The 27,727-nt window shown below is 41.9% G+C and overlaps 1 protein-coding gene and 2 non-coding genes across 3 annotated transcripts; all 3 read right to left on the bottom strand.

The window, feature by feature from the left end:
• Positions 1–130: 130 nt before the first annotated feature.
• LOC103518044 (serine-rich adhesin for platelets) lies at positions 131–27,212 on the bottom strand. The gene is made up of 25 exons (XM_026829952.1): positions 27,185–27,212; positions 25,274–25,294; positions 23,982–24,185; positions 22,412–22,536; positions 21,428–21,575; positions 20,732–21,007; positions 19,608–20,438; positions 19,225–19,281; positions 18,477–18,680; positions 17,439–18,047; positions 15,367–17,241; positions 12,796–15,131; positions 11,837–11,984; positions 11,013–11,288; positions 9,926–10,558; positions 9,064–9,279; positions 7,561–7,711; positions 7,348–7,513; positions 6,181–6,511; positions 5,316–5,983; positions 4,620–4,792; positions 4,145–4,575; positions 2,265–3,371; positions 829–1,870; positions 131–589 (listed from the first exon to the last, which is right to left on the bottom strand). Exons 1-25 carry the CDS (start codon positions 27,210–27,212, stop codon positions 496–498), a joined length of 12,150 nt encoding a protein of 4,049 aa, XP_026685753.1. The 3' UTR covers positions 131–495.
• On the bottom strand, positions 21,719–21,790 carry Trnad-guc. The gene has a single exon. It is a non-coding gene; the product is annotated as a tRNA-Asp (tRNA).
• Trnad-guc lies at positions 21,883–21,954 on the bottom strand. Its single transcript has one exon. It is a non-coding gene; the product is annotated as a tRNA-Asp (tRNA).
• Positions 27,213–27,727: the final 515 nt, after the last annotated feature.

The raw sequence follows: 27,727 nt of genomic DNA, 5'->3' as shown, positions 1-27,727 counted from the left end.
ACCCTCTAATTGAAAGCACGTATACACGCAATTTTTATTTCAGTCAAAAATGTTTACTTTTCTAAAAAATCCTAAGCAAAAATGTTCAGGCCTAGAAAACCACTGATGGATTCTATGTTTTAGACAGATATTAATAAATTTATTTATTTAAGGCGGGCTTTATAGACCCTCTAATTGAAAGCACGTATACACTTATACCTGCCAATTAGAGGATCCAATACATCCGATAAGTTCTTTATTGTGGAACTTGACTAAGACCCAGTTTCAAAGTCTATTGTTTTGGTCTTCTGCATGAAAAACGTTCAGAAATGGCGCAACATGAAACTGCAGACTCGATCCTTGGAGTTTCTATTTTGGATTGACAAAAACCACAGAAGATTTTCACATATCCTCTGTCTTCCGTTCCTGTCTCCCAAGTGATTTTCCAGGCGCGAACATTTCCCGTCCCGTTAGACCATGACGGGAACCAGTAGGTTCTCTGAGGAACACCTAGTGTTACCTCCTCGCGACGGATTCGATCATTTTCCTGATCAGAGGCTCCGGCGTGCATTTCTGAGGTTCACACTTCATCTTGCCATTCTCACCACATCTACGAAGGAAAATGAAAATAGAGAATTAGTCACCAAATATTTTGTTAAGAGCTGGAAGAGAGAAAGAGAAAGTGAGCCGCATTAAGAGATCAGAAGTTTATTCTTCCTGTCTATTTCTCCCACCAAACTACATGTGACAAAACCATTCAAAGAACATAACCTTTATTCTTAATCTACATGTATACCTTATCGAGAACCTTATGGTAAGAGCAACTTGAAGGAAATAACAAATACTTACTTGCAGTCTAAACAGGGTCCCGAGCGGGAATGTACTTTCTCTCCAACCATGTAGGTCTGGCCTTCCACTAAGCAACCCAACTGTTTGGCCGCTCCCTTGTATACATGAGGCAAGAAGTGTGGTGGCAGCGTTGTAGTGGTGGTTGTCGATGTGGTGGTCACATTGAGGCCATACGCCTTGGAGACGTGACATTCATACCGTGGACAACAGAAGCCTTGGATGGACTCTTGCCGACAACCGTGGATGGGCGGTGGACAAGATTGCTGTAGACAAATGATATCGCTGCGGAAACAGAAGCAGAAGTCGCAAGGATCGTCACGCGGAATTTGCTGAGCGGACACATAGATCTTGCCACCATATCTGCAAGTTCCCGGTCCGTACGATTCTTCCTCTTCTTCATCGTAGTCACCTTCAGGTAGAGGGAATGGATCGTCAATGTTGGGCTTGTGTGTCCAAGGTGTCTGTGTAGACAACTGGTTGAGATATTCACTGAAAGGATCGATACCCTCTGACATTGGGAAGCCAGGATGTATGGGTGACAATGTGGTTGAGAAATCAAAGTGAGGCGATGTGGCAGCAACAGGACTAGAATAGTTGGTCGCCACTGGAACTGTCGCTTGTGCTTGTTGGGTGTCTTGCTCTGGAACAGCTTGGGCGTTACTAACATCGGCTGAAGATTCTTGTACAGTGTTCTGAGATTCGTCAACAGTGCTTTCTGGACTAGCAGTTTCTACCGCATCAGGATGTCCAACTCTATCTGGGAAATTATTTGTGACACCACTATCCTCATGTGATTCCGGTTGAGTTGTGCTAGAACCAAGCACCTCAGTGATCACTGGGTCTTTGCTTATACTTTGATCAACAGTTGCGTCAGCAGGCGATGATCCTTCATTTACAGTTTGTTCAGAAGATTGTGTGCTCGGTTCTACAGTGTCCAGCGCTGGTGACTGTTCTACGTTGTTTGTTGTTGTAGCACTGCCTGTCTCATCAGCGTTTTGGCTGACACCCTCTGACTGTGCTCCTTCGGATTCAAGTGTCGATGGTGTTGAAGATTCACTGGGTATGAATGGCTTACCTTCAGCGGATGCTGGTTCTTGAGGAATGTCAGATTGACTAAGTACGCTTGTCGCAGACTCGAATTGAGCTCCAGTTATTGCTGTGGATGATTCGACTTCAGTGTTTTCATCAGCACTAATTGGTTGTCCAGTTGAGGATTCTTGTTCTGTTTCTGTGTTTGCCGATTGGCTTTCACCGACTGCTGCTGTAGAGGCTTCACTTGCTGCTTGATCTCCAATTCGGTCAGATGTTAGTTGGTTGTTTACAGTTGTTTCTTCATTCAGAACCGACGCTGATGTGCTTCCTTCTGTTTGATCCTGAGATGATTCGGCATTGGCTGATGTAGATCCAGATACACTTGGGTCATTCAAGTGTCGATGGTGTTGAAGATTCACTGGGTATGAATGGCTTACCTTCAGCGGATGCTGGTTCTTGAGGAATGTCAGATTGACTGGGTACGCTTGTCGCAGACTCGACTCCACTTGGTTCTGCTTGTACATTGACAGTTGTGGAATCCAAATTAGATTCTTCTGATACACTCACATTTGAATCGTTTGGTTGAGCATCTGAAGTTTCAGAATGGCTGATGATAGATGTCGTAGCTTCAACTCCACTCACTTCATCTGCATTCTGCGTTATTGTCTGGTCCGCGCCTTCAACGGCCTGTGGCTGGTTCACAATTGGTTGTTCTCCTTCTACTTGTGGTTCAGATTGACTGGACACAACAGTTGAAGACTCAGTTTCACCGACTTGTCCGCTATCTTGACTACTTGGTTGTTCATTTTCAACCAAAGCAGACTGACTAGTGACAGTGGTGGGCTCACTGTTACTAACTTGGTCAGCATCTTGTTCCGTGCCTTCAGTCAATTGTGTTTGATCAACAACGGTTTGTTCCCCTTCGGTCTGTGGTTCTGACTGGACTGGAGATTCAGTTTCACTCACTACTTCTGTGTTTATTGGTTGCTCATTTTCTGTACTAACAGACTGACTAGGTAGAGCCGTGGTAGCTTCAGATATTCCTTCTTGGTCGGCACTTTGTGCAATCGGTTGGGCATCTTCCGTTTGTGTTTGTTCTAAATTTGGCTGTTCTGCTTCCACTTGGGGTTCCGATTGACTGGTCGAAGACTCAGCTTCTTGACTAACTGGTTGTTCTGCATCTCCAGTCGTTTGTGATTGTTCTACAATTGGTTGCTCATCTTCCACAGACTGGCTAGGCAGTTGTGTTGTAGAATCAGGCTCGTTCACTTGTTCTGCATCCTGACTGATTGATTGTTCATTTTCTGCAAGAACAGATTGACTTGAGGCATCATTTGTGGGCTCAGTGCTGCTAACTTGGTTATCATTACTTGTTTCTTGCTCCTCAGTAAGTTGTGCTTCATCTATGTTTTGTTGTTCTCCTACTTGTGAATCTGATTGACTGGGGAGAGCAGTTGTAGATTCAGAGTCAGTAATTTGATCTGCCCCTTGGCTTATGGGTTGGTCTGATCCTTCGGTTTGATTATTTGTTTAAAAAAATACAGCTAGGTATCTTTTAAGATTTTCATGTTGAAAATAACCTTTGAAAATAATTTTTCATAGGAGTGAAAAAATTATGCACCCAAACTGCATTTGGCAACGTTGTAAAATGTTGAAAACAAATAGTTCTAAAAATATTCAATAGATCGCAGCACAAATATCAAATTCAATTTTATTCAACCCATGTGTCGAGTTTGAGGTTAAGAAAAAGGTTTGATTTTTCGAGATGATTTCCAAATTTCAAATCGCGAAAGACGGTTAAACGTTTATCTTCTTTCTTGAACTTGAAAAAAAAAAGTTTATTTATTAATTTTCATTTTCATTTTCCTTTTCTTCTAAAAAAGTGAACTGTTTTAGTGCTTTTATTAAAGTGTTGTAATTATGTAGATGTAGTGTTTGTTATACATAGACAACTCTTCAGCCTGTGTTCCATCTTGAACTTTTTTCTATTAATCTATTGAGAGTGTACTTTTGTTCCAGTAGTCATAAAAGCTATTGTCTGACCAACCTCATGTGGAAAGGCACTTTGGACTTCGGCACAAGCACATACCTAATCCCATGATAAATATTAAAGTGTTGTAATTATGTAGATGTAGTGTTTGTTATACATAGACAACTCTTCAGCCTGTGTTCCATCTTGAACTTTTTTCTATTGACAGTGTACTTTTGTTCCAGTAGTCATAAAAGCCATTGTCTGACCAACCTCATGTGGAAAGGCACTTTGGACTTCGGCACAAGCACATACCTAATCCTATGATAAATACCCAAAAATAGTGCAGTAACAAAGAATTTACAAGAGGTAGCTTGATCGGAATGTTGACTAGTTGTTTCTTCAATTTCCAGAGGGGCTGACTCACTTGGAATAACAGTTGTAGAATCAGCGATATTGTAGACACCGCAGTTGAAGATTCAGTATCAATAGCTTGATCGGAATGTTGACTAGTTGTTTCTTCAATTTCCAGAGGGGCTGACTCACTAGGAATAACAGTTGTAGAATCAGCGATATTCTGGTCATTTTCTTGGCCAATTGATGGTTCAGTGGATTGTGAGTCTACAGTATGTTGATCTCCTTCAATTTGATGTTCAGATGGACTAGGCACCGAAGTTGAAGACTCAGTCTCCCCTGCTTGTCCACCGTCTTGGCTCGTTTGTTGCTCATTTTCTACATCAGACTGACTAGGAATAGATGTTGTGGACTCACTGTTACTCAATTGCTCGGCATCTTGGCTGATTGGGATTTCTGTGCCTTGCTCGTTTGTTGCTCATTTTCTACATCAGACTGACTAGGGATAGATGTTGTGGACTCACTGTTACTCAATTGCTCGGCATCTTGGCTGGTTGGGATTTCTGTGCCTTCTGCTTGTACCTTGTTTGGTTCTCCTTCACTTACAAACTAGAAATGAAATTAAGTAGATTAAAAGTAGCAAAAGTGATTAACAAAAACCTTGTTTATTTGTAGAAAAATTATTGCACAAATCCCAAAAATGTTGCTATACTGGCCTATGCTTTTTTTATCTTAATTTAAATACTGTACAGATTAAAGCTATCAGAAAAATCGATTACCTTTAAGAGCAAATATTCGATAACTATAAAATTTAATAATTTACCTACCTACTTTATTGCCGGCCCTAAAATTCATTATTTCATAATACTGCTAATTTATTCCTCAGTACCTATTTATTTAGACGATGCCGTAACGGCTTCAAACGTTGACAACAGTGAGAGCTCAACTGCTGCCATTGTTGACTCAGACGAAAGTTCCGTAACACCTGTTCAAGATGAAATTACATCGGATAATGCTAGTATAGTACAAGAAGACGTTGCAGCTTCCAGTGCTGGTACATCCAGTCAAGACGAAGTCACGGCTCACTTGGGTCCGTTGAAGATTGTACCGTCTGGTCAGCATCTTGGCTTACGTCAGAATTCAATTCATTAGTTGTTGCGTCTTGACTAGAGACTGGAGTAGATGTTTCAACTTCCGCTTGTTCTTCATCACTTGGGTCCGTTGAAGATTGTACCGTCTGGTCAGCATCTTGGCTTACGTCAGAATTCAATTCATTAGTTGTTGCGTCTTGACTAGAAACTGGAGTAGATGTTTCAACTTCCGCTTGTTCTTCACTCTGACTTGAAATTGGTTGATCTGCATTTGCTGTTGAATCTTGGTGAGTTAAAGCTTCCGTTGTAGATTCTTTCTCGATACTTTGGTCAGAGATCACGTCATTTGTTTGCTCTAATGGGGCCGCAGATTCATTTGAGATTGGAGATGAGTCGCTCTCTGCAGAAACAGGTCCACTTGTAGAACTTTCGGCGTTGGTTTCAACAATATTCACTGCTGTTGATGAGCTCACTTGTGCATCTTCGACTGGACTGTTATTTGATTGACCTGATACAGAGGATTGTGAATCTTCTACATTATTTGATGTCACTTCATTTTGTAAACCGCTCGTAACTTCAGAACTGTCAGACACTGGAGCTTCGGTTGCACTAGAAATTGCAATGGTTTCGGTGGGTTGGTCGCCATTTGTTTGTTCGGTGGCCACGGATACTTGACTGTCTGATTGTAACGCTGGCGTCAATGGTCCATCTGTCAACAAGGAAAGAATAGTCATAAATTAAAAAAATAAATAAATAAACAACACGAGCGTGGACACAAATTATGTAATCAAAAAATTAAAAACTAGGTATTATATATTGCTGAAATATTCCATGAATCGTTTTCTCCTGTCTATGAATAAATTAGAAATCAAAGTTTGAGATTAGAACTCAAATTATTCAACTCACCGCAAGCATAGGCTGGACAACAAAGGTCTGGTCCTGGATGAATTGGCATACAATTCCTATGAGTTGGCGGTGGTGGAGGACATTCCAAAGATTCACAGGATGGCGCACCGTTCACACAAAGACACTGAACATGGCATGGGTTCTTCGTCTCAATGCGTGAATTGTTCGAGTGAAGTTGGCCATCGATAATACAGTCTCCATTGGCAGGCGATTCATTGACATCTTCTGCTGTCACACCAGTCTCATTCTCATCACTTTCAGAAGTTTCATGTTCTTCCGGAGTGATTGCTAAATCTCCAGTTGGATCTGATATTTTATTGGGTTGTAATCCCTTTTGGTAACCCCTTAACGGCATGTCGACGTTGAACTCACCTTCGTCTTTTCTTCACTTACAGAAGAGCCCCACCTTCTGGACGGACCTCCTGCCTCCTCAACCACCACCGGCCTTGTGTTCACCACCACCCCATCCGGTTCTCTAGACTGCTACCACTCCGGCCAAATCTATCACGACGGCGAGTCCATACCCACCGAGAAACCTTGCGAGCATTGCTACTGTGTCCGGGGAGATATCGTGTGCGCCGTGCAGGACTGTGGACAGCCCCTCAAGGGGAAGGACTGCACCCCGAACCCCACCCCCGAAGGCCAGTGCTGCCCGACCACCTATGAATGCTGTAAGTACTGAAGTTTTTCTTGAACTGAGGGATGGAGAATTCATTTGCTTTGGATCGTACATATTACAAATCAGAAAAAATAAATCTCAATGAAATCTACACGGGAGACACAGATATTCATATTTTATTAGAATGTTTCATGACCAACCAAATTTTAGCTTTGGGAAGATGTCATCGTTGTGTGTTGCATATGTGAATTTGCGAAAAATTTGATCGTACTTCACGGAAGAAGTAAAAAATAAGTTCACACACTTTGAACAAGTTCTGACGCAAGACTTTCTTTCTGTTTCCAGCCAACAGCACGGTTCCCCTTCCGGAACTCGATAGCACCACGATTTCGGCGTACGAGACCAACGATCTGACCCCTCCCGAGGGCACCCAGATTGACGACCAACCTCAAACGGAAAATCTGGACGAGGAAATCCACCACAATCCTGAAGACATCATTGCCGAGCACGACGGAGTGTCAAGTCATGAAGAAGAAGTTGCAGCTCACGATGAAACCAGTCCTGCTGAGACTGAAGCGACCCATGATGCTGGAGCTACACATGATGCTGAAGCTACTCATGATGCTGAAGCGACACATGATGCTGAAGCTACGCATGATGCTGAAGCTACGCATGATGTTGAAGCGACACATGATGCTGAAGTAACACATGATGCTGAAACTACACATGATGCTGACAGCCATCCGGAAGGTGAAACTCACGTAGATGAAACCCATGTGGAATCAACAGAAGCGAGTACGTCTGCCGCAGCATTGGACTCTAACGAAACACCAAGCGTAAACGCAGCAACTGAGTCATCGGAACAAGGAACTAGTCCTGCCGCCGAAGGTGCAAGTGTGAGCGATGAAAAAACTTCGGAGACAGAACAAGACAAACCAATCGAAGATGTTGCTTCGAGTTCGAGTAGCGAAGTTGGATCAGAGCAAAACGTAACCCCCAATGCTGTAGAAGAAGTTACTTCGCCCAATGTAAGTCAGGATGCATCAGAAGGAACAACTGTGGATGTCAATGTAGCGTAAACGCAGCAACTGAGTCATCGGAACAAGGAACTAGTCCTGCCGCCGAAGGTGCAAGTGTGAGCGATGATAAAACTTCGGAGATAGAACAAGACAAACCAATCGAAGATGTTGTTTCGAGTTCGAGTAGCGAATTTGGATCAGAGCAAAACGTAACCCCCAATGCTGTAGAAGAAGCTACTTCGCCCAGTGTAAGTCAGGATGCGTTAGAAGGAACAACTGTGGATGTCAATGGATCTTCAAGTAATACTGATCAGGCTGTGGACAGTGGAGCAGCAACTACTGTTGCGTCAGATCTGACTAATGCTGATCAACAGGAAACTTCATCAAGCTCAGTAGACCAGTCAGAGAGTGCCACTCCATCAGCTGTTGACACCTTGTCCATTGAAAACGAAAGTCAAACAGCGGCAAATGCTGACCTAAGTGCCACAGCGTCACCAGTCGAGGGTAGTTCTGCAGCTTCGAGTCAAGATGATTCGGTCTCAAGCGATGTTCAAACTGAAAGCTCTACGAACGCAGTTAGTATTGCCCAAGACGATGCCGTAACGGCTTCAAACGTTGACAACAGTGAGAGCACAGCTGCTGCCATTGTTGACTCAGACGAAAGTTCCGTAACACCTGTTCAAGATGAAATTACACCGGACAATGCTAGTATAGTACAAGAAGACGTTACAGACGATGCCGTAACGGCTTCAAACGTTGACAACAGTGAGAGCTCAACTGCTGCCATTGTTGACTCAGACGAAAGTTCCGTAACACCTGTACAAGATGAAATTACACCGGACAATGCTAGTATAGTACAAGAAGACGTTGCAACGGATAATGCTAGTATAGTACAAGAAGACGTTGCAGCTTCCAGTGCTGGTACATCCAGTCAAGACGAAGTCACGGCTAGTTCAAACAGTGATGTCGAAAGTTCAACTGCAGCAGATGTAGCTTCGGCCGATGTAGCCTCCGATGGAAACGTGTCACCAGTTGTAGATCAGGATTCTTCTTCAGGAGCAAATGTTGACCAGTCAGAGAGTTCAACATCCGTTGACGCAAGCTCAGATGTCACGGAATCACCAACTGCCGGCTTGAATGATGTCGCATCTACTGCAAACGGTGAAATTGAAAGCGTAACTGGATCAATCGTTGATAACGTAAATGATAACAGTTCACCAAGTGTCAACCAAGTCGATTCTGAACCTTCCACTGGAAATGTTGAGAGTTCAACCGAAGTTTCCGTGAGCCCTGATGAAAACAGTTCTCCAGCGCTTGTTGAGTCAACCCATGAAGCGGTTTCCCAAGAAGCTGAAAGTTCTACAGCTATTCCAGATGGTGTGAATGCCGATACTTCATCAGCTCTGCAAGACAACATAGCACCAAGTTCCACTGTTGAACAGGTTGAGGGTACCACGGTTTCTGCAAATGCGGATGAAAACGCTGCTAATGTAAACGAAAATGTTACACCTGGATTGGACGCTGTCCCAACACAGAGCTCATTCAATGCAGTCAGTGCTAGTGAAAATGTTAACGGTGAAGCAACAGTCAGTTCAGATGCAGTTACTCCAGGATCAAACAGTGATTCTGAAAGTTCAACTGCTGCCATTGAGGAAGGAAACATTTCATTTGCTGCTAATCAAGACGAATCATCCGGTGCTAACACTGATCAATCTGAAAGTACAACAGCCTTACCTCAAAATGACTTGAACGAACAAAATTCCCAAGGAGCAGAAAGTTCGACTGCCTCTATCGACAGTAGTCTCAATGAAAACAACACACCTAGTAATGATGTGTCAGTAAGTTCAACAGAGGTGCCATCGAATGCTGACCAGAGCGTACAAGAAGTAAATGGAAACCCTACAGAATCAGTCGGTCAAGAAGTTGCAATAACTGAAAATGATCTCGTGTCACCAGTTCAAGAAAGTGGTGAGCCAGTGAAAGACGACATCAGCACAAGTACAGGATCACCTGTTGACAATGCCAACGAAGTAAGCAACGATGTAAATAATGAAGCAAGTAATGGATCACCCGCCACAACCGTAAATTCTCCTGAATCCGACTCTACGCTGAGTAATGAGCTGAATGATAAAGTAAATGCTCCTAGTTTGTTCATTTTGAGTAGGGATGGTTGTAACTGATTCATTGTCAATAGGTTGATTGTTTTCAACTTCGGATTGATCTGCATTAGGTGCCTCTCCTTTTGATACATTGTTAGACAACGTAGTTGATTCTCCTTGGTTTACATTAACTGTTTGGTCTTGAACATCTGCAGATTGATCGGCACCAACTGTAGATTCTCCTTGTTGGTTCAAACTTGTCTCATCAGCGCTACTTGTTTCAGGTTGACTTGTTTGGGTTGGTTCTTCTTGATTATCGGACGATACTTGTTCTGGTATGCTACTTGGATCTGAATTAATTGCAGGGTCTGCATTTACGCTTGTTGATTCAATGTTCACATTTGGATTGGCAGTTGTATCTGCATTAGGTGCTTCTCCTTCAGATACATTGTTGGACAACGTTGTTGATTCTCCTTGGTTTACATTAACTGTTTGGTCTTGAACATCAGCGGGTTGATCGGCACCAACTGTAGATTCTCCTTGTTGGTTTGAACTTGTCTCATCAGCGCTACTTGTTTCAGGTTGACTTGTTTGGGTTGTTTGCGTCAGAACTTGTTCAAAGTGTGTGAACTTATTTTTTACTTCTTCCGTGAAGTACGATCAAATTTTTCGCAAATTCACATATGCAACACACAACGATGACATCTTCCCAAAGCTAAAATTTGGTTGGTCATGAAACATTCTAATAAAATATGAATATCTGTGTCTCCCGTGTAGATTTCATTGAGATTTATTTTTTCTGATTTGTAATATGTACGATCCAAAGCAAATGAATTCTCCATCCCTCAGTTCAAGAAAAACTACTTCTTCCGTGAAGGACGATCAATTTTTTCGCAAATTCACATATGCATCACACAACGATGACATCTTCCCACAGCTAAAATTTGGTTGGTCATGAAACATTCTAATAAAATATTAATATCTGTGTCTCCCGTGCAGATTTCATTGAGATTTATTTTTTCTGATTTGTAATATGTACGATCTAGATCACATGAATTCTCCATCCCTCAGTTCAAGAAAAACCTCAGTACTTACAGCATTCATAGGTGGTCGGGCAGCACTGGCCTTCGGGGGTGGGGTTCGGGGTGCAGTCCTTCCCCTTGAGGGGCTGTCCACAGTCCTGCACGGCGCACACGATATCTCCCCGGACACAGTAGCAATGCTCGCAAGGTTTCTCGGTGGGTATGGACTCGCCGTCGTGATAGATTTGGCCGGAGTGGTAGCAGTCTAGAGAACCGGATGGGGTGGTGGTGAACACAAGGCCGGTGGTGGTTGAGGAGGCAGGAGGTCCGTCCAGAAGGTGGGGCTCTTCTGTAAGTGAAGAAAAGACGAAGGTGAGTTCAACGTCGACATGCCGTTAAGGGGTTACCAAAAGGGATTACAACCCAATAAAATAAACTAATGTCTAGTAACATAAATAGGTATGTAGATATTTCCCAACAGGTGTGCAGTTGATAAACCATTGGGTTCAGATGAGACTGCGGTTTGAACGCCAGCGATTAAGAGATAAGATTAAGTTTGAACGTTGATTCCAACTGTAGCTAGTCTATTCCAATACATGGATTGCTCAAACAGTTAAAGAGTTTAAAGAGTCTTAATTTCAATATTAACTTTATATTTGTTCTGATTAAGAGATAAGATTAAGTTTGAACGTTGATTCCAACTGTAGCTAGTCTATTCCAATACATGGATTGCTCAAACAGTTAAAGAGTTAAAAGAGTCTTAATTTCAATATTAACTTTATATTTGTTCCTTATAGGTATATTCTTATTATTTTTTGCTCTCCTATTCTCCGAGCTTCCTTTACCATTCCCTCAGCGGGGGAGCAGATCACTCTTCCTGAAGGTGGAATTACTTACCACAGTCGTAGCGCACAGGACAGCACACTCCTTCCTCGTAGACAGGTTGACAGCCTTCAATGTTCAGGGTACACTCCAACATAACACAGGCAGTTTTGTTTCGGATACAGTAGCATAGCTCACAGGGTTTATCCGGATTGGAGGGGACCTGCAAACGAAATTTTCTGTTGAATTGGCCGGCCGTGTAAAAGTTTTTTTTTCCAAGCAAAGATTTAATTCTATAAAATAATAATAATAGACTTGAAAATAACTAGCTTCCTAATGCAAAAAATCGTCTTGATTATTGACTTTGTGTAAACGTTGTAATCGTTTGCGATGATCCATCGCATCGCAGTGACATACTTCCTTACTTACCGCGTGCCCCCACGTCCCAAGTCCACACTTTCAGGACTTTACAGGTCATGTTGTTTTTTAATGGAATAATTCTACATATCTTCCCTCCTTCTTCTTCGTCTGTTTCTTCTGTATGTTTTGGCTACTCATGAGACTGAAGCGACCCATGATGCTGGAGCTACACATGATGCTGAAGCTACTCATGATGCTGAAGCGACACATGATGCTGGAGCTACACATGATGCTGAAGCGACACATGATGCTGAAGCTACGCATGATGCTGAAGCGACACATGATGCTGAAACTACACATGATGCTGACAGCCATCCGGAAGGTGAAACTCACGTGGATGAAACCCATGTGGAATCAACAGAAGCGAGTACGTCTGCCGCAGCATTGGACTCTAACGAAAGACCAAGCGTAAACGCAGCAACTGAGTCATCGGAACAAGGAACTAGTCCTGCCGCCGAAGGTGCAAGTGTGAGCGATGATAAAACTTCGGAGACAGAACAAGACAAACCAATCGAAGATGTTGTTTCGAGTTCGAGTAGCGAAGTTGGATCAGAGCAAAACGTAACCCCCAATGCTGTAGAAGAAGCTACTTCGCCCAGTGTAAGTCAGGATGCGTTAGAAGTTGGAGATTCAGTTTCACTCACTACTTCTGTGTTTATTGGTTGCTCATTTTCTGTACTAACAGACTGACTAGGTAGAGCGGTGGTAGCTTCAGATATTCCTTCTTGGTCGGCACTTTGTGCAATCGGTTGGGTATCTTCCGTTTGTGTTTGTTCCAAATTTGGCTGTTCTACTTCCAATTGGGGTTCAGATTGACTGGTCGAAGACTCAGCTTCTTGACTAACTGGTTGTTCTGCATCTCCAGTCGTTTGTGATTGTTCTACAATTGGTTGCTCATCTTCTACAGACTGGCTAGGCAGTTGTGTTGTAGAATCAGGCTCGTTCACTTGTTCTGCATCCTGACTGATTGGTTGTTCATTTTCTGCAAGAACAGATTGACTTGAGGCATCATTTGTGGGCTCAGTGCTGCTAACTTGGTTATCATTACTTGTTTCTTGCTCCTCAATAAGTTGTGCTTCATCTATGTTTTGTTGTTCTCCTACTTGTGAATCTGATTGACTGGAGAGAGCAGTTGTAGATTCAGAGTCAGTAATTTGATCTGCCCCTTGGCTTATGGGTTGGTCCGATCCTTCGGTTTGTGGTTGTTCTACATTTGGCTGTTCCTCAACTAACGAATCAGATGCAATGGTTGCTGGCGTTTGGTTTTCAGTTTCTCCAGCTGGTACAACATCTTGGCTACTAGGTTCTACGTTTTCTGCGGGAATAGCAGTTGTAGCTTCGATTTCACCTTGGTTGGCATCCTGACTGATTGGTTCTCCTTCAGTTGCTTGTGGTTCTACATTTGGTTGATCTTCTACTTGTGGCTCTGACTGACCAGACACTACAGTTGAAGATTCAGTCTCAACAGCAGCTTCATTGACATCTTGACCCACGCTTTGTTCTGCTCCTTCAGTGGATTGTGATTCTACGTTTGATTGTTCTCCTTCTCCTTGTGGTTCAGATTGACTAGGTTCCGCAGTTGAAGATTCAGTTCCAATATCTTGGTTGGCATCTTGACTAGCTGGTTCTTCGTTTTCTACAGGAACTGACTCACTTGGGATAACAGTTGTGGAATCAATGCTATTCACTTGACCATCTTGACTAATGGGTTGATCTCCCTCTGCTTGTGGTTCAGATTGACTAGACACCGCAGTTGAAGATTCAGTATCAATAGCTTGATCGGAATGTTGACTAGTTGTTTCTTCAATTTCCAGAGGGGCTGACTCACTTGGAATAACAGTTGTAGAATCAGCGATATTGTGGTCATTTTCTTGGCCAATTGATGGTTCAGTGGATTGTGAGTCTACAGTATGTTGATCTCCTTCAATTTGATGTTCAGATGGACTAGGCACCGAAGTTGAAGACTCAGTCTCCCCTGCTTGTCCACCGTCTTGGCTCGTTTGTTGCTCATTTTCTACATCAGACTGACTAGGAATAGATGTTGTGGACTCACTGTTACTCAATTGCTCGGCATCTTGGCTGGTTGGGATTTCTGTGCCTTCTGCTTGTACCTTGTTTGGTTCTCCTTCACTTACAACTTCCAATTGATCAGCGGAGGCTGTAGATGATTCACTGTCAGCTGTTTGATCAGAAGTTTGTTGTACTATATCGTCTGTTCCGATGGACTGGTCCACACTTGGTTGATCTCCTTCTGGTACTGATTCATTTGTGATTGTGGCAGTGGAAGTTTCATCCCCACTGTTTGGCACATCCTCACTAGGGCTCACACTTTGTTCCTCGTTGGCTATCGCTTCAGATTGTAAAGAAGCAATAGTGGTCGAATCATTTTCACTAACTTTGTCACTTTCGCTATCCGAGGAGGTTATTTCGTTGTTAGAAGTTGTCTCTGTTTCACTTGGCTGTTGGGCATCAGCTGATTCGGATTGACCACTCAACGAAGACGTAGTTAAGTTTTCAGATTGTTGATCTGCGTTTGGACTAGATGTTGCCTGATCTTGACTTTCAGATGTTTCTGAAGCATTGACTGCATCTTCTTGAGGTTGACTAGAGGACGCCGTTGATGATTCGCTATCTTGACTTGTTGACTGATCCTGATTTATGGTTTCTTGCTGGACTGGTAGGGCTGTAGTTCCTTCATTTTCTGTTTGTTGGATATCATTTTCATGAGGGGATACCATGTCAGTATCTGTTTCACCAACTGCTGAAGATGCATCACTATCAGCTTCTGATAAATCGGATTCGCCCACAGATTGTGCATCAACGACTTGTCCAGTCTGATCATTTGCTAAAGGTGTTGTCGATTCACTCTCTCCAGCCTGAGCTTCATTTTGACTTACATCCTGTTCAACAGTTTGCTCTGACTGAACGGGTACTGCTGTAGTAGAATCACCTATTTTCATGAGGGGATACTATGTCAGTATCTGTTTCACCAACTGCTGAAGATGCATCACTATCAGCTTCTGATACATCGGATTCGCCCACAGATTGTGCATCAACGACTTGTCCAGTCTGATCATTTGCTAAAGGTGTTGTCGATTCACTCTCTCCAGCCTGAGCTTCATTTTGACTTACATCCTGTTCAACAGTTTGCTCTGACTGAACGGGTACTGCTGTAGTAGAATCACCAACAGAGTTTTCACTGCTAACGGTTCCATCGTTAGTTAGAGAATCACTAGCTAATGTTGACTGACTTGCACTAGTTTGGTCTACATCTTGTACATTTGATGAGGTCGATGCTTCTGTCAGAGTGTCTTCTTGAGCGCCTGCCGAGATTTTGTTGTCACTGTTTGGTTCAGATTGTACCGGTAATGCTGTTGTCACCTCAATCTCTTCACTGCTTGGTTTGTCTTGATCTATCGAGGCATTTGTATCTTCATCAACTGCCACGTCTGATTGACCAATAGTTTGTTCATTTTGAGTAGGGATGGTTGTAACTGATTCATTGTCAATAGGTTGATTGTTTTCAACTTCGGATTGATCTGCATTAGGTGCTTCTCCTTCAGATACATTGTTGGACAACGTTGTTGATTCTCCTTGGTTTACATTAACTGTTTGGTCTTGAACATCTGCAGGTTGATCGGCACCAACTGTAGATTCTCCTTGTTGGTTTGAACTTGTCTCATCAGCGCTACTTGTTTCAGGTTGATTTGTTTGGGTTGGTTCTTCATGATTATCGGACGATACTTGTTCTGGTATGCTACTTGGATCTGAATTAATTGCAGGGTCTGCATTTACGCTTGTTGATTCAATGTTCACATTTGGATTGGCAGTTGTACCTTGATTAATTGGTTCGATAGAATCGCTATTCGTAGTTTGATCTTGACTTTCGGATTGTTCATTGCCAACTGGTGAATCTTGATTAACAATAGGGGATTCAGTGTTTAGTTCCTCGTTAGTTATAACTGCATCTTGAACACCTTGAGTAGATGTTTCACTTTCTACTGTCTGATCTTCACTTGGAGCAACAGTTTCTTGAACATTTAGTGATGCATCTTGGCTCACCGCAGTCGAAGTTTCTACCGTTTGAATATCTTGCGAGGGCTGTTCTACATTGACTGATGGACTCTCACTAATTTCTGCTGTTGGCGTAGAAGACCCAAGATCATTTTCACTTTGAACTAAAGTTTGTTCAGCGTCGTTTGATTGAGCTCCAGTTATTGCTGTGGATGATTCGACTTCAGTGTTTTCATCAGCACTAATTGGTTGTCCAGTTGAGGATTCTTGTTCTGTGTTTGCCGATTGGCTTTCACCGACTGCTGCTGTAGAGGCTTCACTTGCTGCTTGATCTCCAATTCGGTCAGATGTTAGTTGGTTGTTTACAGTTGTTTCTTCATTCAGAACCGACGCTGATGTGCTTCCTTCTGTTTGATCCTGAGATGATTCGGCATTGGCTGATGTAGATCCAGATACACTTGGGTCCGTTGAAGATTGTACCGTCTGGTCAGCATCTTGGCTTACGTCAGAATTCAATTCATTAGTTGTTGCGTCTTGACTAGAAACTGGAGTAGATGTTTCAACTTCCGCTTGTTCTTCACTCTGACTTGAAATTGGTTGATCTGCATTTGCTGTTGAATCTTGGTGAGTTAAAGCTTCCGTTGTAGATTCTTTCTCGATACTTTGGTCAGAGATCACGTCATTTGTTTGCTCTAATGGGGCCGCAGATTCATTTGAGATTGGAGATGAGTCGCTCTCTGCAGAAACAGGTCCACTTGTAGAACTTTCGGCGTTGGTTTCAACAATATTCACTGCTGTTGATGAGCTCACTTGTGCATCTTCGACTGGACTGTTATTTGATTGACCTGATACAGAGGATTGTGAATCTTCTACATTATTTGATGTCACTTCATTTTGTAAATCGCTCGTAACTTCAGAACTGTCAGACACTGGAGCTTCGGTTGCACTAGAAATTGCAATGGTTTCGGTGGGTTGGTCGCCATTTGTTTGTTCGGTGGCCACGGATACTTGACTGTCTGATTGTAACGCTGGCGTCAATGGTCCATCTGTCAACAAGGAAAGAATAGTCATAAATCAAAAAAAAAAATAAATAAACAACACGAGCGTGGACACAAATTATGTAATCAAAAAATTAAAAACTAGGTATTATATATTGCTGAAATATTCCATGAATCGTTTTCTCCTGTCTATGAATAAATTAGAAATCAAAGTTTGAGATTAGAACTCAAATTATTCAACTCACCGCAAGCATAGGCTGGACAACAAAGGTCTGGTCCTGGATGAATTGGCATACAATTCCTATGAGTTGGCGGTGGTGGAGGACATTCCAAAGATTCACACGATGGCGCACCGTTCACACAAAGACACTGAACATGGCATGGGTTCTTCGTCTCAATGCGTGAATTGTTCGAGTGAAGTTGGCCATCGATAATACAGTCTCCATTGGCAGGCGATTCATTGACATCTTCTGCTGTCACACCAGTCTCATTCTCATCACTTTCAGAAGTTTCATGTTCTTCCGGAGTGATTGCTAAATCTCCAGTTGGATCTGACTCGATGTCTGTCATACCATCATCATGATGATCATCTGTTAGAACATCCATTGGTATTTCGTGCTCTGGAACTATTGGACTGTTGGCATCACTGACAATTTCATTGGAACTTGTCTCCTTGTCTGGTGTTTGGTCAGATGATACAGACGTGGCCTCTAGGCTAGGAACAGTTGAGCTTCCTTCAATAGGAGCATTAACTTTATCATTCAGCTCATTGCTCAGCGTAGAGTCGGATTCAGGAGAATTTACGGTTGTGGCGGGTGATCCATTACTTGCTTCATTATTTACATCGTTGCTTACTTCGTTACGAGTTAAGAGTCGATGATCAAGAGAAAATCTTCAAACAAGTAAATTTGTACCTACATCATATAGGCCTATTTTTCGATTGCAAGTGGAATGATGATTAAGCATGTTTTAACCCAAATACTCAGGACAAAATGCATTATCGATAGACGCATTTTTAGTTACCCTCAGGCTCACACTACGATTAGTGCTTGTATTAAGAAATCTCGTCGGTTGGTTACTTTGGTCTAATTTCCTATTTAATTTACTGAAACCAATCGGTTTATCATGTAAGTTTACTTCAAAGTGGCTTCAAAGTGATGCTGCGATACAGGTTGCAAAATATTGGAAAAGGAGTAGGTATCTGACACGCGTCATTGGTCGGAAAGTAAAGTATGTAGGTACTTCAAAGTGTGACCAGGCTCTCGAACCGTTGTCAAACTCACCTTCAGGACATGTAATAACGGGACAGCACTGGTCAGGACTCTTGGTGACCGTACAGTCCTGACCGATGGCGCGCGTGAACGGACACACGCGCAGGTAACACATGAGCATGCGGTTCCGGCATGTACAGTTCAGGCATGGCTCGTTCGTGACGATACGATCCCCTTCTTCATAGTGCTCGTAGTTGTAGTAGCAGCCGGTCGAGTCTAAGAAGTCGAAACAAAGAAAAAATCAACAATTATTATTGAAAACATGCGAAAGATCAATTATTATTGAAAACCTACCTACCTAGAAATAGAAACAAGGTAAAATCAACCATTGAAACATACGTACAGACCATGGGATAGTAACAAATGAAAACCCAATCATTATTAATAACATAGGTACAGACAATGAGCCAATCTTTTGTACTCAGGAGTCAGGAGACCTCAAATCGGATGGTTCTAGCCATTTCCTTGTATAAACTGCGGAAGTAAAGGGACTTTTCAGTCTCATTCTGGCAGGATAAACGAGGGATATTCCATTCTATTTCTCATTTTGAAAAATTGGACACCTCCAAAAATTTCTCATTACGTTGTACCTACCTGTAAGGTTCTTCGGTGGAAAGTCTTAGGTAAGCGAGGGTAACGCTCACGGATTTGTTCCATTCAAGTAACGCCAGGAAAAGAACATAAATCTAGAACCATTTAACGAAAGTGGCTCTTCGTTTAATAATTTGATCTTGAGCTATTTGTCCTAAGGTAAACTTACCGCTAACATAGTAATCCTCATCTGCCAATGCCGTGGTCTCCTCTAGGTTGGCGGGTGCTGAAACAAAGGAAAAACGCAATGTTAGGGAGGAAAAACGCAATTCTTTGTGTTGAACATTTTTGACAAATTTCATCCAAATCAGACAAATTGTTCGAGAGTTATGGCAGAGGTTTCATCCGCAACAACAGGATGACGGACAAAAACTGATAAACCAAATTTAATGCAAAATCATCGAGTCAAAAAATTCAAACTCGATTTGTTCGTTCAAGTAGGGTAAGTGTACCATTTATTCGCCCACTTAAAAAACCCACAACTTATTGGCCCACCTGCCCACATATATTTTTTTAATTTTTGTTTTTATGACTACAATTTTTGAATAGCACTGGTTTGATAGCAGTCTGTGTCAACAGCTGATGGAGTGGCACTCTCTGACTGGTCTACTGAGCTTGATGAAGTTTCCTGTTGATCAGCATTAGTCAGATCTGACGCAACAGTAGTTGCTGCTCCACTGTCCACAGCCTGATCAGTATTACTTGAAGATCCATTGACATCCACAGTTGTTCCTTCTAACGCATCCTGACTTACACTGGGCGAAGTAGCTTCTTCTACAGCATTGGGGGTTACGTTTTGCTCTGATCCAAATTCGCTACTCGAACTCGAAACAACATCTTCGATTGGTTTGTCTTGTTCTGTCTCCGAAGTTTTATCATCGCTCACACTTGCACCTTCGGCGGCAGGACTAGTTCCTTGTTCCGATGACTCAGTTGCTGCGTTTACGCTTGGTGTTTCGTTAGAGTCCAATGCTGCGGCAGACGTACTCGCTTCTGTTGATTCCACATGGGTTTCATCTACGTGAGTTTCACCTTCCGGATGGCTGTCAGCATCATGTGTTACTTCAGCATCATGTGTCGCTTCAGCATCATGCGTAGCTTCAGCATCATGTGTAGCTTCAGCATCATGAGTAGCTCCAGCATCATGGGTCGCTTCAGTCTCAGCAGGACTGGTTTCATCGTGAGCTGCAACTTCTTCTTCATGACTTGACACTCCGTCGTGCTCGGCAATGATGTCTTCAGGATTGTGGTGGATTTCCTCGTCCAGATTTTCCGTTTGAGGTTGATCGTCAATCTGGGTGCCCTCGGGAGGGGTCAGATCGTTGGTCTCGTACGCCGAAATCGTGGTGCTATCGAGTTCCGGAAGGGGAACCGTGCTGTTGGCTGGAAACAGAAAGAAAGTCTTGCGTCAGAACTTGTTCAAAGTGTGTGAACTTATTTTTTACTTCTTCCGTGAAGGACGATCAATTTTTTCGCAAATTCACATATGCATCACACAACGATGACATCTTCCCACAGCTAAAATTTGGTTGGTCATGAAACATTCTAATAAAATATTAATATCTGTGTCTCCCGTGCAGATTTCATTGAGATTTATTTTTTCTGATTTGTAATATGTACGATCTAGATCACATGAATTCTCCATCCCTCAGTTCAAGAAAAACCTCAGTACTTACAGCATTCATAGGTGGTCGGGCAGCACTGGCCTTCGGGGGTGGGGTTCGGGGTGCAGTCCTTCCCCTTGAGGGGCTGTCCACAGTCCTGCACGGCGCACACGATATCTCCCCGGACACAGTAGCAATGCTCGCAAGGTTTCTCGGTGGGTATGGACTCGCCGTCGTGATAGATTTGGCCGGAGTGGTAGCAGTCTAGAGAACCGGATGGGGTGGTGGTGAACACAAGGCCGGTGGTGGTTGAGGAGGCAGGAGGTCCGTCCAGAAGGTGGGGCTCTTCTGTAAGTGAAGAAAAGACGAAGGTGAGTTCAACGTCGACATGCCGTTAAGGGGTTACCAAAAGGGATTACAACCCAATAAAATAAACTAATGTCTAGTAACATAAATAGGTATGTAGATATTTCCCAACAGGTGTGCAGTTGATAAACCGTTGGGTTCAGATGGGACTGCGGTTTGAACGCCAGCGATTAAGAGATAAGATTAAGTTTGAACGTTGATTCCAACTGTAGCTAGTCTATTCCAATACATGGATTGCTCAAACAGTTAAAGAGTTAAAAGAGTCTTAATTTCAATATTAACTTTATATTTGTTCCTTATAGGTATATTCTTATTATTTTTTGCTCTCCTATTCTCCGAGCTTCCTTTACCATTCCCTCAGCGGGGGAGCAGATCACTCTTCCTGAAGGTGGAATTACTTACCACAGTCGTAGCGCACAGGACAGCACACTCCTTCCTCGTAGACAGGTTGACAGCCTTCAATGTTCAGGGTACACTCCAACATAACACAGGCAGTTTTGTTTCGGATACAGTAGCATAGCTCACAGGGTTTATCCGGATTGGAGGGGACCTGCAAACGAAATTTTCTATTGAATTGGCCGGCCGTGTAAAAGTTTTTTTTTTTCAAGCAAAGATTTAATTCTATAAAATAATAATAGATTTGAAAATAAATAGCTTCCTAATGCAAAAAATCTTCTTACACATTAAAAAATTCTCCCCGGCGGGGAATCGAACCCCGGTCTCCCGCGTGACAGGCGGGGATACTGACCACTATACTACCGAGGATATGTATGAATTGGATGAGAACAAATACTATTTAAAATCAGCTTTTACTCTTCAAACTAACAAAAAAATTCCCGATATTTGGGTAAAAAATTCTCCCCGGCGGGGAATCGAACCCCGGTCTCCCGCGTGACAGGCGGGGATACTGACCACTATACTACCGAGGATTCGTGAACTATCGAGGAGAAATTGGCGCTTATAATGCTCGCGGTTGTGAAGTAGAGCACGGTGATTTTAATTTTATCGTTTTTTTCCGCTCTACCGTGTGTGTGCTAAATGATGTGACCTCGAAGACTCAACAAAATGAGGTACGGGAGAACAGGGTGGCTGAGAAGTTTATAAGCACTCTGTTCGGAGATAAATAATTAATTACTTACCTACCTACTTTGTATTTAAGATCTAGGAAATAGGTAAGTAACTACAGTTATTATAGATTTTTTTTTTTTTTTGTCAAAGTTTCGGTCAACTAGGGCCACGTGATGGATTTTTATTATAGATTTATTAATTTATTATACATAGATTTAATAATGCCACTTTTTACTTTCTTTTACCTAGGTACTTTTTATCCTATTGTTCAACAATGACACTTTTTACTTTCCATTAACCTAGGCACTTTTTATTTACCTTAGCTCCGTCTGCGTAGAATTTGTTATCCTCCATGGTGCATCCATAGTCGTCCACGTATCCTACCGCAGTGGTGGAGGCGGGTAACTCCGTGGTGGTAGAACTCGTGATCAGTTGAACCGGCACTGAAAAATAGTAGGGGGGGATTGTTTTAGGGTGGAAAATCGGATTTTTTTTTTTTTTTAAGAGGTCTGACAGAGGGAACTGTAACTACTATGGTCTTATCGTCCCGAAATCGAAGAGAGAAAGAAGACAGGATAGGAGAAAGCCGGCCGTTCCGAGAACGAACATTATCCCATCAGGATAAAATCCGCCCCGGGCGGGAATCGAACCCGCGGCCTAGCGCTTACAAGGCAGACGCACTACCAACTAAGCTAACTAGGCTGACTGGGGGACCTTAAACAGCCTGAAATTTCCCTTGCTACAGAAATGGTTTCAGGCCCCCTTGATGAACCTCGGAAAATTGTTTCGACATTTCGAGACGCCAAGAAATAGGTAGATTGTTTTACGAGTTAAGAGTCGAAAATCAAGAGAAAATCTTCAAACAAGTAAATTTGTACCTACATCATATAGGCCTATTTTTCGATTGAAGTGGAATGATGATTATTGATTAAGCATGTTTTAACCCAAATACTCAGGACAAAATGCATTATCGATAGACGCATTTTTAGTTACCCTCCAGGCTCACACTACGAACGAGGAAAGTGAACTTGGTGAACACCAGTGTTGTGGATGTAGAATTGTCTTGGGTATATTCTGGAAGACCGTGCTTGCAACTTTGGATTTCCATAAATTCCATGTTTCGCCATACGAATGGTTTATCTGATTTTGATAAAATTTTCAACTGTGTTAATCTGTTAACATTTAACAGCATAGAAGATGTGCTCTTTGGAGTTTGGGCTAAATCTGACCTCTTGGGACCCTGTTCCGGCCCTTGTCCGAGTGAGTTCTAGTTTACTGAACCCTTCATAAAAGACGGGTACCAAGCGACCATGTGCGGAAAAGTCATGTAAGTATTTAAAGATGTTGTAGCCAGAAGCAATAAGCACGTTGAATGCACATGCACTACAGTGAAACCTCGAAACAGCGGAGGCTCTTGATCCCCGAGGGTTTTTCCGCTGTTGGGAGGTTTCGCTGTAGTTTCCAACAGATCCACCACTGGTTTATGATCTTGTTTAAGCACTCATTACAGTATTATATTGGATAAGGTCAGGGTATCATCGAACTCTCTCTCTCTCTCCTCAGATGATTCACACTCTGAACTTCACTTTTCAAGTTTAACAATACACCATATTCTATCTCTTTCTATCCACCTGGATTTGCATATCCTGTGCCATGCTTGCATTAAGAAATCTCGTCGGTTGGTTACTTTGGTCTAATTTCCTATTTAATTTATTGAAACCAATCGGTTTATCATGTAAGTTTACTTCAAAGTGATGTAGTGATGCTGCGATACAAGTTGCAAAATATTGGAAAAGGAGTAGGTATCTGACACGCGTCATTGGTCGGAAAGTAAAGTATGTAGGTACTTCAAAGTGTGACCAGGCTCTCGAACCGTTGTCAAACTCACCTTCAGGACATGTAATAACGGGACAGCACTGGTCAGGACTCTTGGTGACCGTACAGTCCTGACCGATGGCGCGCGTGAACGGACACACGCGCAGGTAACACATGAGCATGCGGTTCCGGCATGTACAGTTCAGGCATGGCTCGTTCGTGACGATACGATCCCCTTCTTCATAGTGCTCGTAGTTGTAGTAGCAGCCGGTCGAGTCTAAGAAGTCGAAACAAAGAAAAAATCAACAATTATTATTGAAAACATGCGAAAGATCAATTATTATTGAAAACCTACCTACCTAGAAATAGAAACAAGGTAAAATCAACCATTGAAACATACGTACAGACCATGGGATAGTAACAAATGAAAACCCAATCATTATTAACTAGTGGTTGAAGTCGAAACAAATAAAAAATCAATAATTATTGGAAACATGCGTAGAAACAAAGGAAAGATCAATCATTATTGAAAACCTATAGACGTAGAAACAAGGTAAAATCAACCATTGAAACATACGTACAGACCATGGGATAGTAACAAATGAAAACCCAATCATTATTAACTAGTAGAAGTCGAAACAAAGAAAAAATCAATAATTATTGGAAACATGCGAAAGATCAATCATTATTGAAAACCTACGTAGAAACAAGGTAAAATCAACCATTGAAACATACGTACAGACCATGGGATAGTAACAAATGAAAACCCAATCATTATTAATAACATAGGTACAGACAATGAGCCAATCTTTTGTACTCAGGAGTCAGGAGACCTCAAATCGGATGGTTCTAGCCATTTCCTTGTATAAACTGCGGAAGTAAAGGGACTTTTCAGTCTCATTCTGGCAGGATAAACAAGGGATATTCTACCCTTTTTCTCATTTTGAAAAATTGGACACCTCCAAAACTTTCTCATTACGTTGTACCTACCTGTAAGGTTCTTCGGTGGAAAGTCTTAGGTAAGCGAGGGTAACGCTCACGAATTTGTTCCATTCAAGTAACGCCAGGAAAAGAACTTAAAGCCAGCCTAGTTAGCTTAGTTGGTAGTGCGTCTGCCTTATAAGCGCTAGACCGCGGGTTCGATTCCCGCCCGGGGCGGATTTTATCCTGCTGGGCTTTCTCGTTACGTTGTATCTACCTGTAAGGTTCTTCGGTGGAAAGTCTTAGGTAAGCGAGGGTAACACTCACGGATTTGTTCCATTCAAGTAACGCCAGGAAAAGAACTTAAATCTAGAACCATGTAACGAAAAGTGGCTCTTCGTTTAATAATTTGATCTTGAGCTATTTGTCCTAAGGTAAACTTACCGCTAACATAGTAATCCTCATCTGCCAATGGGAGTTCAACGTCGACATGCCGTTAAGGGGTTACCAAAAGGGATTACAACCCAAAAAATAAACTAATCTCTAGTAACATAAATAGGTATGTAGATATTTCCCAACAGGTGTGCAGTTGATAAACCGTTGGGTTCAGATGGGACTGCGGTTTGAACGCCAGCGATTAAGAGATAAGATTAAGTAGTTTGAACGTTGATTCCAACTGTAGCTAGTCTATTCCAATACATGGATTGCTCAAAGAGTTAAAAGAGTCTTAATTTCAATATTAACTTTATATTTGTTTCTTATAGGTATATTTTTATTATTTTTTGCTCTCCTATTCTCCGAGCTTCCTTTACCATTCCCTCAGCGGGGGAGCAGATCACTCTTCCTAAAGGAAAAACGCAATGTTAGGGAGGAAAAACGCAATTCTTTGTGTTGAACATTTTTGACAAATTTCATCCAAATCAGACAAATTTCATCCAAATCAGACAAATTGTTCGAGAGTTATGGCAGAGGTTTCATCCGCAACAACAGGATGACGGACAAAAACTGATAAACCAAATTTAATGCAAAATCATCGAGTCGAAAAATTCAAACTCGATTTGTTCGTTCAAGTAGGGTAAGTGTACCATTTATTCGCCCACTTAAAAAACCCACAACTTATTGGCCCACCTGCCCACATATATTTTTTTAATTTTTGTTTTTATGACTACAATTTTTGAATAGCACTGGTTTGATAGCAGTCTAAGCCCTTTCTTTTGATGAAATTGGATCTTGGATAAAAATTCAAACTCGATTTGTTCGTTCAAGTAGGGTAAGTGTACCATTTTTTTTTCGCCCACTTAAAAAACCCACCATTTATTGGCCCACCTGCCCACATTAAATTTATTTTTCTAATTTTTGTTTTTATGACTACAATTTTTGAATAGCACTGGTTTGATAGCAGTCTAAGCCCTTTCTTTTGATGAAATTGGATCTTGGACAAAAAATTCAAACTCGATTTGTTCGTTCAAGTAGGGTATAAGTGTACCATTTATTCGCCCACTTAAAAAACCCACCATTTATTGGCCCACCTGCCCACTTCATCACATATATTTTTCTAATTTTTGTTTGACTACAATTTTTGAATAGCACTGGTTTGATAGCAGTCTAAGCCCTTTCTTTTGATGAAATTGGATCTTGGAAAAGTTCGTCCAGTTCAGACTTATGTGGCGTATGGTACAGGTGGGCCAATAAATGGTACGTTTTTTAGGTGGGCGAATAAATGGTACACTTACCCTAACTAGGTATGATGGATTACACTAAATTCCTCAAGTCCTTACTAATTCTTCTCTATTTCTACAATTTTAGAGAACCAGTGAACTTTCCTGGTGTTTGACGTACATGGTTCTTCTAAACTTGAACTCTCTTCTGAGTTCTTCTCAGGTTGGTGCAATGCGAGTGCATAATTATCGCAGCAAACCATATTCCTCTTTCCGTCTTTCCATTTATTTAACCAATTAACACTCCGTAGGTACGCTACGGAGTTTTTATGTGAGTTTTGTATGAGATTCCGTTATAATGGTCTCTATTTCTGTCTGAGAATGGCCTGGGGCCTATATGCGCATCCAGTCAAATGTTTTTAATGTGCTCTCCACTATTAGTATATGAAGTCTGGTGAGAATCCTCTTATATTCTTGGTTTTTATTGACCGTCCTATATCTCCTATATAGGTACTGGGAGTAAAAGACGGAATTGGACAAGGAAATTATCGTTCCATAGGCACATGTGTATACTCTGGGATAAAGATAATCCCGTCCTGAGATCGCTTGTCGCCAAATAGAGAAAAACCCGGTGAATGAAACCTTTGGAGTTATACAGTGACAATCAACCTCTAAATCCGTGCTCAAGTTCTTCAACCTCCGAGGACAGGGTCGCCCGCGCACATTATGAGATAACAATAAAAATTGAAAGTAATCTCATCCACACATAGGAGACAACGAGATCAAAATAGCAACATATCACACCATAAAATGATAGCTAAAAGTGACTAGTAAACGAGCAACAATATACCATATTGTCCGACAAAATTGTTGACAAACGGTTTACCATATACCATTACCATATACCAACAATATACCATATTGCCCGACAAAATTGTTGATAAACGGTTTGAGAGTTTGGAGAAAAGAAGAATTTCTTCTAAGTCTCGAACGGTTTGTCCTATTTTAATTAATTTTGGCAAACATGTTATGTTTATTATGTTAAAGTAGGTGTATCTAACAAATCAAAAAGTATTTAATAACTCGTTTAGCAGACACTCACATCAGACAGTTCATATTATGCTCGGATTTATTACACATTTTTCACTCTTGGTTTTTTCCCCCTCCTCGTCCACTTATTCTTCTTGTTCTTCTTCTTCTTCTTCTTCTTCTTCTTCTTCTTCTTCTTCTTCTTCTTCTT

The sequence above is a fragment of the Diaphorina citri genome, unplaced genomic scaffold (genome assembly GCF_000475195.1).
Source record: "Diaphorina citri unplaced genomic scaffold, Diaci psyllid genome assembly version 1.1 scaffold2057, whole genome shotgun sequence".
Lineage (NCBI taxonomy): Eukaryota > Metazoa > Arthropoda > Insecta > Hemiptera > Psyllidae > Diaphorina > Diaphorina citri.
Note: the sequence above shows the minus strand (reverse complement) of the source record. Positions and strands in the feature narration are given on the sequence as shown.

Excerpts from the sequence above, each read along its gene's own strand:
- LOC103518044 (XM_026829952.1), bottom strand. The coding sequence starts at position 27,212 with ATGTGCGCGGGCGACCCTGTCCTCGGAG. Across the intron at positions 7,514-7,560 it reads TCCACATGGGTTTCATCTAC|CATCATGTGTTACTTCAGCA; the intron begins GTGAGTTTCACC and ends GTGTAGTTTCAG. Across the intron at positions 1,871-2,264 it reads ACCCAGTGAATCTTCAACAC|CATCGACACTTGAATCCGAA; the intron begins CATCGACACTTG and ends AATCTTCAACAC.